Below are 12,536 nucleotides of genomic sequence, written 5' to 3'. Positions count from 1 at the left end.
CTTGCAAATTTGCTTATTGACAGGAATAGGATCACCCAGGCCTCTCAGCTCATTGGTGATAGAGGTGAATCTTGAGTTCATCTCAAAGATGGTTTCCCCTTCCTTCATGCTGAAATTTTTGTACTGAGTGGTGAGTATATCAACCTTAGACTCTTGCACTCGCTGGGTTCCTTCATGGGTTGTTTGAAGACAGTCCCAAATCTCCTTGGCAGTCTCACAAACGGATATTCTGTTGTATTCATCCGCTCCAATTCCACATACAAGAATCTTCTTTGCTTTGCAGTTCTTTTCAATCATTTTCTTGTCTGCCTCATTGTAATCTTTTCTGGTTTTGACAACGATAGTGGTAAGCTCTCCATCCTTCACCTCCTTTGTAGGAATATATGGTCCATCAAGGATAATTCCCCACAACTCAGAGTCCTCAGCGTTGATGTAATCGTGCATTCGATTCTTCCACCATCCATAGTATTGGCCATTGAAACGAGGTGGCTTGGTAGAAGAGTTTCCTTCCTCCATATTGGGTAGAGCAACCATTCCTTCAAGATCTTTTCTTTTCTTGGTGTTAACCAAACTGAAAAGTCAAGCTCTGATACCACTTGTTGGAATGTATGCGTCCACCTATGTAGATGGGACCAGGTCCTCAATACAGTAACAATAATAAACAGTAAAGAACAAATGCAGAAAGTAAAGATTGACAATCAACTTTACGTGAAAACCTCCTTGCTCAAGGGAGTAAAACCACGACCTGGCCTGCCAGGACTTTTCAAACTGCTTTCACTAATCTTCTCAAGAAAAAGTAAAAGCCAGTTTACAAGCTGAGATTAGCCTCCTAATCCCAACTCTAAGTAATGCCTCCTATTACTTAGGTGAGCCAGAGCAGATACAACACTGCCCACTACACTATTCCTAGCCGATTAGTATAGACTTTAGAGTAAGAAACTAAGTTACCCTTAACCTAGTTCTTACAATGATTCACACAAGTTTGATACGTTTCTTTCACAAGTGAAACAAATTCTACATTCTAAGCACTATTACAAGCAAACAAATGCAGCTGGTACTGAAAGCAAATAGAAGCACTTCTATCAGGTCCCTTGCTATTTTGAAGCTTGACAGTATCTCTCTTTGAATGAATGAGATAGTAATGTTGTTTGTTGTTTGATGTATACCATGAGGAATTATTATCAAACCTACAAACAACCTCGTCGCTTCTGATTGGTGAAGTACTCTGCAGCTTCACCAACTTTCTGACTCAGACAACTTTACAGTTGTTCATCACTTTGACACTGGACGAGTATTCATACTCTGCAGAGGACCAGATCCCTGCACTTGTGAGGAGATCATCAAAACATCTCAGAACATAAGCCTTTATCAATTTGTATTAAAAATTAATTTGTGCATGATCAGTGAACAATGAAGAAGAAACAAAGGAGGTAATTTTAGAGCTCTCTATGCGTGTGGTGTTATTGTATCAGGTAAGTGAATATATCGTATTTTTATCTTCAGTTTTTGGTTATCTCTGTTTGCATTTTTTATTATATTTTTTTGGGTTCAATTTTGAGATTTCTTTGCATCCAAATAAGATCAAATTCAATTTTTGTGATTCTAGGTAGTTTAGGTTGATTTCCTAGATCTGTAATATTTGGGTCTTTGTTGAATCCCCTAATTTGAGGCGAAAAAATCTAGTAGCACAATAATTTATTCCTCAGAGAAATAGATTTGACCAAAAAATTAATTAGAAATCCCAATTTTTTCGTAACATTGGGGTAATAGGAAAGGGAAGGAATTAAGTGAGAGTTCTGGGTCACAAATCTCCCTTTGGTGGTTTGTATATCTTCTTTTCTATTTAACAAAAAGAATATTATCTCCAGCTTTTCAAATCTGAGATCAAGTGTTAAATAAAAAAGAAAAAAAAAGGTGGTCCTAGTTTTTTGTAACACCTTGAATCTCAGAATGAAGAAAATCCTAATTTTCAGAAAAGCTACTGCCAATACCAACGAAACCATCCACGGAGCGTAGGTGGGGTTCCGTTGTTAAGGCCCAAGTCGTAATAGTCTCTGATCCTACCCTTGGTCGACCAGTACGGTCCGTGGTTGGACCTACGAACCGTAGCTCTGACCGTAGGTGAGGGTCAACCGCTAGTTAGAGGGAAATTGATGTTGGGTCAAATTAAACGGTTCATAACCCTTAGAACAAAATTAATTAGGTGACCCATGACCTAAATAATGATAGATAATTGGATCCTCTTTCCAACGCCACCGAGTTTGTTAAAATCTGATCTCTGAGTAAAAAGTTATGCTCGTTTTAATGAAGCCCTGTCGGACAGACTTAACCGACGAACCCAAACGACGGTCAGTAGGTCAAACGACGGACCGTCGTTCCCTCCGTGGATGGGCTTCGCCAGAATTAAGGGCATCTCCAACCCAATCCTCTATTTTACTCTCCAAATATAGAGTTCTCTTTTTTTCAAACAACCAACTCCAACCCAATTCTCTATTTTACTCTCTAAAAAAAATCTTTTTCTCTCTCCTCAATATTATATTATTATTTCTATTTCATTCTTATTTTTTTATTTCATAATATAAATCCGTTATTTCTTTTTTCCCAAATAATTACGTTATATAATTTTTAATGTGATATGAAATTATATTTTATTCTAAATTTTTAAATAACATAAATTGCAAGAAAATATAATATAATACATAAATTAGGGGACAAATTCAAATAAAAGTGACATACAATTACATAAACACTCAATTTTCAAAATTATTACGTTTCTCCCATAAATGCTCTATTAATGCATTACGGAGTTCAAAATGTTCTATTAATGAATTACGAAGTTCAATGGTTAAAATTATAGTGAAATCCATCTCAAGACCCGATCACCGGCATATGCCAATCCTATGATCAGTTTTGGTTTCAAATTGAACAAAGCTATAATAATTTAAAGGAAGAATCATGGATATATCGCAATAAGAAATCATTGCAGTGTGGAATAGCCTTAATTGAGAAGGCAGTAAGAAAATTAAGTGGATGTATTAGACAAATAGAAAATTTGCATCCCAGTGGTGCTTCAAATATAGATATTCTAAGTGACTATTTTCTAACTACTTATAATATATTTATATATATTTACTTACACAATTTTGATTCATATTTTTGCGGATTAATCAAGCAAAAATGCTACTTATGCAAGAACCAACGTATAAAAAAGGTTTTAAGTTTGATCATGTATCGAATCTAATGAAAGATTTTGAAAAGTTTAAGGATATCGACACCGGAAAGAAAAAAGTTCGAGGACAAGACTCTACTTTGCAATCATCGGAGTCCGAGGCTCGTAGTCCTTCATCACCTATAGTATCATCTCCTAACTTATCATCTTTTTCACTTAATTTAAATGAGAATTTTTCAGGTCATTGCACTTCATTCGAACGGCCTATTGGGGTGAAGAAATCAAAATTAAAAAGATCAAAAGATGAAGGTCTTTCATCAGCTATGACACTTTGAGAAATCGTAAATAATCGACTTGGGAAGATGTTATCAGAGTCTGCTACATCCAAACAACAGGACAGCGAAAGGCTAGATAGATATATCAAAGCCAAGGAATTTAGAGACGAAACTAAAATCTTAATGAAAAAATTAGAAACTATTAGTGATTCAAACGCTCAGGATTACCTGCAACGAGAACAACAACAAATACTTGAAAAAATAAATCGACAGTCACAACCGCAATCACAACCACAATCGCAACAATTCTCAGAATCATATCCAATATTTTTTCTGAATAGTGCTAAATCTGGAAATGACCTACTGGATTACTAAATTATCGTTGTGATCAATTAATTATTATTTAATTTTGCGTATTCTTTATAATGAAAATTAATAATAAAATAAAATTTTATTATTCACGAAAATTAGAAAAAAAATTAAAATACTATTAATTTGAAATTAAAATAGTATATATTAAATAATATTTTTTAAAATATTATATTACATTTAAAAAAGAATTATGAATATTAGATATTTAATTAATGGAATTATATGTAAAATAATATGTTAATTAGAAAGTAATAGAAATAATAATAAACTAATGAAACAGTGAAATAGAGAGTGTGAATAGTAGTTCTCCAAATTTGAAGAACTACTGTTTAACTCTCTAAATTTGAAGAATAGAGGGTGATTTGGAGGTGGGTTGGAGTGCCCATTCTTTATTTTACTCTCCAAATATAGATAATGGAGAATAAAATAGAGGTGGGTTGGAGATGGTCTAAGTTAGGGTTGTTTTGGTCCTTTCCCCTAAGCGTTGGGCACCTAAACTACGTCGTTTAACCCCTAAACTACGTCGTTTTACTCAGATTAAGCCTAATAACCTAGTCAGAACATAACCAAAACCTTTATTCACAAAAAAATCATCAGACTAGAGCGAAAAGTAGGAGAAAGAGTCGACCAACCCTCTCCAAGAACGCTGCAAGGTTATCTTTCATTCCATCCCTGAAATCGAAAGATTTCTCCGTGAATTTCGTCACCAGGTATGTGTGATTTCACTAGTGGGTTCGTTTCACCCATCAGGTCCATAGAATTTAGTCAGATTCTTGATTCCTTTAAGATTTTCTAGACCTAGGGTTTCTAGAATTTCAGTAGATTATTATGAATTTGTTACTTTAATGTTCCTAATCATATTATCATGTTGTAGTATCATTTCTGCCCAGATTCATGTATAAACTAAGAACCCTAGCTATGTAGTTCTTTTAGTTCATGAATTACCCATGCTAGGTCAGATATTTCAGTTATACATGCCTCAGATTTAAATGTTTCATTATCAACAGATTAATGTTGCATTTTCAGTTAGCATGTTAGTATTTTGAATTATCCAGTATTACAAAACTTCAGTCATAAATTGTTATTTACTTAATCAATTGGGAGAGGCTTAATACCGAGTGGACTAGAGTCAGTCACCCTCAAGGCCCTGAACTACATGCCCCATATGTTTTAAGTCCCCTCTGTGGGCATCATTTTTGTGATCATGCCATCATGCCTCTATACATTTGGCAGGGTGTCGCACCCCGTTTTTTCGCAAAACGGATTTTGGTGTACGACTTAACAACTCTTTTGGGCTTTGAGTGAAGTGAAGAGTCGCAACCTAAAGAATTAAGGCGCGTTAGGGCACCTATCTAACCTATATAATCCTAACTAAAGGTCAACGAACCAGAGATCAGGTAAGGATTCAAGTTACCTAGAGGAGAAGGTAATAAGCATCCCTCGAGGTCCACATATGTGGATCCCAGCCGTATCGCATGCAATTTATGTGGGGGGTTAAAAGTAGAAATTAAGTTCACTTCATTTTGATTATTTAAATTAAATATGGTTACTAGATGATATAGATAAACAACAAACAACTATTAAACAATTAATAAAGAGAGGAGCGAGAAGATAGAAATTGCACAATTAGATAGGCAAACATTTTTATTTTTTTATTAAGCTACCCCAAAAAATTATAATTATAAAACAAATAAAGGGAAAAGGAAAGGGACACCATGGAAACCAACAACTTTACCGATCAACGCTCGGCTTTTTATATCGGTCAACTTCTATATTCGGAAAGACAAAACCAATGTTTGTCGTTTAAAGCTCGAGTCAATTTCATCATCTCCGTAAGGTCCTAACTACCCCTACCCCACCTTTCACATGCATAACGTCCTAGAAGGTGCCTAGCGTCCCCTCTTAATGTCCAAGAGGCATTGGACTACTATTAAGGTGGTTTTAGACTAAAATAAAATATAGGTTCCTAATTAGGCCCTCTATACACCAAGCAAAACACATTGGACAACACTTAGCATGTAAAGTCTCATGTTGGCCTCTAGATTTTAACTAACATGCTTGCAAACACACATAATTAGTGAAAGGTCTCATGCTTGAGTGTGTGGCATACAAACATTAAAAATATAATTACTAAATTTAGAGGGCAGAAAATTATTACAAGTGCAGAAGTTATTTTTAGTGAATTTTAGGTGGCCAGACAATTGTTTATAATACAGAAACTAAAATATTTTGGGCAAAAATTAATTAGGACATCAATTTTAAAGTAGCAGATTATGTAGAAAATAGAATATTAATGCAGTAGCAGAATAGACTATTATGTGAGATTTATTTTAAATGGCAGTCAGTTTAATAGATGCAGAAATTAATCTGTACCTGATTTTAAGAGGCAAAACAGTTAATTATGATGCAAAAAATAACTGATTCGGGCAGATTTGATCAAGGGAGATTAGTTTTAAGCAGTTCCAATTTATATTCTCAAAATGGTCACATAAATTTATTATTCTTTGGTTGCAACATGCTGGAAATAGTTGGTTGATTTATTTTAAGTGGCAGAAAAACAATTATTTGCAGAAATCATTTGACAGTGAGGAGAAATATGCAGCAAATTTATTTACATTATTTAACATGCTGAAATTATTAGAATGACTATGAACATGATTTCTAAGTAAAGAACAATATCCACAACCTATAGGCATGGTTTCTACACCCAAATGACATTAAGAAATATTTCATTCCTATTGGCATGCTTTTCTAAGTGTGATAATGCTGAAAATTATTAATAAGGATCACATTAATAGATAACAATTATGACAAATCAGTACTTAAAAAGGTTCAGACTTTATTCGTTTTAAAATTCATTAGCATGCTGAAAGACAGCTATTAAACATATAAAATTAAGACTTGGGTTATCAACTAATACTAAAGTTATCAAACTCTTAGTAATTCAAACTAATTAATTAATATACTAGCATTTGTTTCAGAAAGTCAGATTATGCAACATACTTAAAGGTTATTTATTACAAATTTGTTGGTTTTAATGATTGACGTTAGGCGGATTCTTTAAGAGATGTGGACATGCTTCCTAACTTAATAATTTGCGAACAAGTAGCACATATATTCCCCTCCCCCTTAGATGATTCCCCAATTATTTAATATATATAGAGAGTTAGAGTTTATACAAATTATTACAAAACATAAATAGAGATTAAACAATATACAAAACATAAATTAAACAAAATCAATTTGTCTATTGTTTCCCTCCCATGGCGACTCTCCATATCTTGAACTTTGTGTTCAAACCTGCTAAAGGACAACGACACAACAAATACATAATACAAAGAACACATAACATTACTATTTAGCATATTGTCATAGGGCACACGAAGTTCGAACAAAACATGTGAAAACATATATCATGTCACGTAAAGAGAAGGAAAAGGAAAACTGACCCGGATGCTTTACTTGAATCCTCATAGAGCATTACACAATTAAATAATTCTAATACAAAACAGAAGTTAATTAACGGAGAACACTAACCAGTTGAGCAGACTATATTATCAACAATGAAGACAAATTTAATCTGATGCTTGACACGAACACATCAAAACTGAATGGAGAGACTTCTTAGAGTTCTCAAGACTCTTGTTTTATTTCTTTTCTTTTAGAGTAGAGATAGTTTTGATAATTGCTAAGTGTAAGCTTCTAAGTCTGAGGGTTGTGAAGAGCAAAGGTCTCTTTATGTAAGAGAAGAAGAGAGTTCGACCATAAAGGAATATAACTAATTAAGCAACTTATAAAATTTTTATTTTCCTTAATAAGTAGGGAGTAAAATCAGTACAATTCTTTTACCTTAATCAAATATCATTTTTCTAAAAATACAACATGTAAGAATATATTAGAGTCAATCAAGATAAGAATCAATGACAATAGTTTATTAAAATTCTCAACGGATCTACAATTTCGCTTGCAAATTCTTGAAAATTAAAAGACTTACCAAAATCACAGGATACCAATATAGACTTACCATAACAAGACAATGAGCAAATCGGCAAGAGAATAACCAGTTCAACATCAACAATTAGAAAAATAAATTAATTAATTATAATCTATATTAACAATCTACCCTAGAGGATCAAGTAATTAGGGTGGTGATCAAGATGAGGATTATCATTGAGGTCACAACAAATTGAGCAAGAGGAAAATCCTCTGAAACTAATTAAGGAAAGCAATCCATTTAGAAGCAACCGACATTAGGAAAAACCAATACAATCATATCCAACATCAAATTGGATCAAGAATCAACCAACACCCATTTACGAAGAACACAAATATATTCAAACGTATAACACAGTGATGACAATCTGAGCAAAAATTTAATCAACCCAAATCTACAAATAATAAAGTAAAATGAGCAAATGTTCAGAGGGTTTTAACGATTCATGCTTAGCAAAAGATTGACAACTATTATTGATGAATCTCATCACAAAATTATAGATGAAAATAAGATAATTTTTAGAAGACAAAAAATAATTAAATGTCTGGATGGATCTGTCGAGATCCGCCTTGTGTAAGATTCCAGAATTTTGAACCTCGTCGGAGCTGCTCACTTGGTCGGAGTTGTAGTTTGCCGGAGGAAGGAGGAGAATGAAGGAGGAACATTGGTCGGCTGGTTCTCGCCAGCTGGTTGCTGTTGTTCGCCAGCTAGAGCTCCTGGTTACTGATTCCGGTCGGAGAAGAGGGGAGAGGCGGCGCTGGTCCGCCGGTTGGAGCTGACTGCTCACCGGTGGCCTCGTGTTGTTGCTGCTCCCTGGAGTTGCTGTCCGGATGCTTCCCTCACCGAAAAGAGGAGGATAATTAGAGAGGGGAAATGGGGAGAAGAGAGGAGAAGAGAAAAAGAGGAGAAGAGGAAGACGAAGGGAGGAGTGAGAGGGAGAACTCACCGGCGATGGTGGAGCTCTTGCCGGCTCTGACTGATGGAGGAGACTGCAATGCTAAGGGGAGAGAGAAAGGAGAATGAACATTCTTTTTAAGGTTTTGGTCTTTTGAGATTTGAAATAGGAAATAAGGGTGGCTTGATCTAGTCCGTTCGATCAAAACATCAAACAGTTGGGATTTAATCAAGGTTATTAATTCACTCGCATTGGACGGTTGAGATTAATTGTAATTGGAAATATGAAAATTGTAATGAATTGGGTAACATTGAAATAGGAATGGCTAGAATTGAAATGAATAGGGGCTATGATTGGAATTGAATAGGCTAGAATTGAAAGAAATTAGAATAGAATAGGCTAAAATTTAAATAATTTGGAGGGAAATCAAGGAGATGCTATCCAATAAATAAAATTATACATATTAAAATATTTTCATACAAATTAAACACACTTAGATTTTAAAACATTTTAGTAGAATAATTATTTCGAGTTTAATTATCGATAAAATATATGTAACACCCCGAAAACTAGTAGACCAAACTAGAGCCACAAGCTAGGGTTGTAAGGTTTGATGTATGTGAAATAGATTCGTAGACGAGACTTTACGTGATTAGAATGAGGGGTTTAGTGGTTGAACATCAAGGTACATGTTAGACCTCGTAATATAGAAATCCTTTTAGAGTTTGGTTAAGCATGGGAAGGGCAAGTACCAAGGCAAAAGGGCAAGCCTAAGCCAAGGGGACAAGGATACCCAACTTTGGCAAGCTACTGCCTAAGGGATCACGACCACCTTCACGATCCGTAGTCTTGACCATGGTCCGTGAATGGGTCCGTGAAGACCCCTTAGTCTGATGGGAGGCAAGGCCTTGAGGCCAAGCTACTGCCCCAAGTCCACGAGCCACTTCACGATTCGTGGTCTTGACCACGGTCCGTCAAAGTGGTCGTGAAGGTGCCTTAGGGTTTTAGGGGATTGTCAAGTGAGGCGAGCCACTGGTAAAGGGGCCACGGGCACCATCATGGGCCGTGGTACCCTTGACGAGTGCTCCGTGGGGGGAGCCGTTAAAGTGGCTGTGGTGCCTGGACGTGACTGTCTAGTTTAGGGGTTTTTAAGTAAATTCCTATTCGACTAGTATTAAGTGGGGGTCGTTTTTGTATGGGTTTTATACACCTATATATATATACTTTTAAGTCATTACCCCCCAAGTTTAAGTCACTTTATATTAGACACAAATCAAAACCCCAAATCACCCCTCTCTCAAATAATTCCCTCTCTAAGAAAAACCTCCTTTGAAGAAGAAGCTAGGGCTTGAAGATAAGGTCAAGAATAAAGGCTCCATTACTAAAGGCTTGTGATAGGGCATTGATTAAGGTATGTTTAGATTTTCATCTATGGGTTCTTCAACCCATAGAGTCCCCTAGAATTTCCCCTAATTTGTGAAGAAGAATCCCAATCAAGCTAGGGTTGCTTAAATGAATGGGTTTTAGGTGGGTATGATTCAAATAGGTTGGATAATACTCATAGATGGTTATTTTAGTGTTGGTTCATGATATTATGAAGAATTTATGTGAATTCCTTGGTTAATACTAAATTGCAAAGTATGTGGGTTTATGTATTTTGATGAGGAATTGATGGTTCTTGATAGATTTTCTAGAATTGTCACCATGAATAGAACTTATCCAAGAATGGGAATATGAAATCATGAATTGAAATAGACTTATGCATGTATGCTAGAACATGAATATAAATGATTGAAATTGGGATTTTATGATGAATTATGCTAGAATTGTCTATGACTAAGGCTTGTGTCTAATGTGTCTTGTGATCTATACTAGTATGTTGATTGTGGAGTAAAGATTGAATGTAGGGCTTGAAGTGATAATGTTGGTCACTAGGGCTTAAAGAGTAAGTCTAATATGATGAACTAGCTTGCATATAATTGATATACAAAAGTGGTATAATTATGGTGGAAGGATCTTACCCACATGACCTACCAAGAACTATATGAATGTATGTATGTAGAATGTGAAAGGTCTTGTCACATAGAATGATTCTAGATGGAAAGGCTAATCATATAAAATGAATCATGCCTGTTTGAATAGAATAGCTTGAGGTTGTGTCTTATGATTTCTTCATGTATAGTTGAATTATGTAGCTTAGGATAGTAGATCTCACGGTAGCTTGGGATTGAGTAATTATGCTCTCCTAAGGTTAGCTTGAACTAGCATCGGTAGAATGCTTTTCATGGTAACTTGCATTAGTATAGGCATGGTAGCCTAGGATTGAGGATCTACACTCTCCTAAGAGTAGCTTGAACTAGCATTGTTAGAATGCCTTCACGGTAGCTTGACTTGGTTAGGGCAAGACCATTTCATAGTAGCTTAGGATTGAGACACCAAACTCTCCTAAGGATAGCTTAGGGTTGAGGATTCATATTCCCCTAAGGGTAGCTTGCATCATATTGAATGTTTGCATGGTAGCTAGGTTGGAGTACTTGTATCCTTCCTTGGATAGCTTGGATTGCATGATAGGTTGTTTTCCATGGTAGTTAGGTCTAGCATAGTAGTATGATATTCTTTGATAGTGTAGAATGATAAATAGTAAGCATTAAGTAAGCTAGCCTAAATGAGTACTTAGTATGAGTGGTAGTATGGGATGTCAGTCATACATGGCACAAGTATGACTTGAAGCTACTTATGAAGTGTCCTCTTATGTGATGTATGCTTAGCTTGGATTGTTGCTATAGTTGCCTTCCATGATATGATTGACTTAAGTTGATAGCCCCTTGTGAATATGTAGTAGGTCTATAGTGACACCTAGAGATGGTAAATATGAATATGGTGACTTCAAGGATATGCTCAGTGTGTGTGGTATTATTGGATGCCACACATGCTTTGCACAAGTGTGCTATGAGGTTACTTAGAAGTATAGTGATCTTATGACATGAACAGCTAGGTCTTGACTATATGAAGGTGGACTATGCCCAATATTTACCAAAGAAAGGGACTTAGCTTGGATAGTATTATGGGATGCTATCTTTGCCTTGCACAAGTATTCTTGGAGTTGGCTTGTGAAGTAGTTCCCTTGGAATATGAAAGACTAATGGTTGAAGGATGTAATTATGAAAGTTTAAGTTATGGCTATGCTATAAATATGATTTAGCTCCTCTGCTCATTTACTATGCCTTATGTTGACTTGTAATGATATGATGCCATGTTGGAGTTTATGCTATGAATATATTATTAACTATTATGCATATGTCTTATGTTGACTAACCATTTGAGATGCTCTTATGATGTTGTGCTAGCTTTCATACTTGGTACATTTTGTACTAACATATATTGCCTACATTCTAACCAAATGTAGGGTTGGAGACTTGAGTTGCTTTGGAGGCTAGGTTTCTAAGGTGCAAGAAGACTTGAAGATTTGGTGAGTCCTCATAGATTCGAGGACAAACCCATAATTCCTTTATGTCATTTCTTTATGTTTTAGACATTGTATGGTCTGCGTCCCAATGAATTTTATTCAAGAGTTTAATAGATAGTTTGAGACAAAGAGTTAGTAAAGACTTCCGCTTGCTTATGAAAATGTTTTCAATTGTATGGTCTTAAAGAAGTTTTAAATTTTCCATACTTTTCTATTACCTACGTTATGATGCTAAGGACTTGTATGAGACCCCTTCGTGGTCAAGTACGTCGCGTTATGCCTAGGGGGTACTCCTGGGTCTTGACAAACTTGGTATCAGAGCCCAGGGTGTCACGACCCAAGCCTAGGGCCTAGACGTGATATGG

The 12,536-nt window shown here is 35.5% G+C and overlaps 1 protein-coding gene across 1 annotated transcript; it reads left to right on the top strand.

The window, feature by feature from the left end:
- The first annotated feature begins 1,045 nt into the window (after positions 1-1,045).
- LOC102604443 (uncharacterized) lies at positions 1,046-3,504 on the top strand. Its single transcript, XM_015313073.1, has 4 exons — positions 1,046-1,112; positions 1,405-1,472; positions 2,861-3,085; positions 3,163-3,504. The coding sequence occupies exons 1-4, from the start codon at positions 1,046-1,048 to the stop codon at positions 3,502-3,504; spliced, it is 702 nt and encodes a 233-aa protein (XP_015168559.1).
- Positions 3,505-12,536: the final 9,032 nt, after the last annotated feature.

Source organism: Solanum tuberosum, unplaced genomic scaffold (genome assembly GCF_000226075.1).
Source record: "Solanum tuberosum cultivar DM 1-3 516 R44 unplaced genomic scaffold, SolTub_3.0 scf00228, whole genome shotgun sequence".
Taxonomy (NCBI): Eukaryota; Viridiplantae; Streptophyta; class Magnoliopsida; order Solanales; family Solanaceae; genus Solanum; species Solanum tuberosum.
Note: the sequence above shows the minus strand (reverse complement) of the source record. Positions and strands in the feature narration are given on the sequence as shown.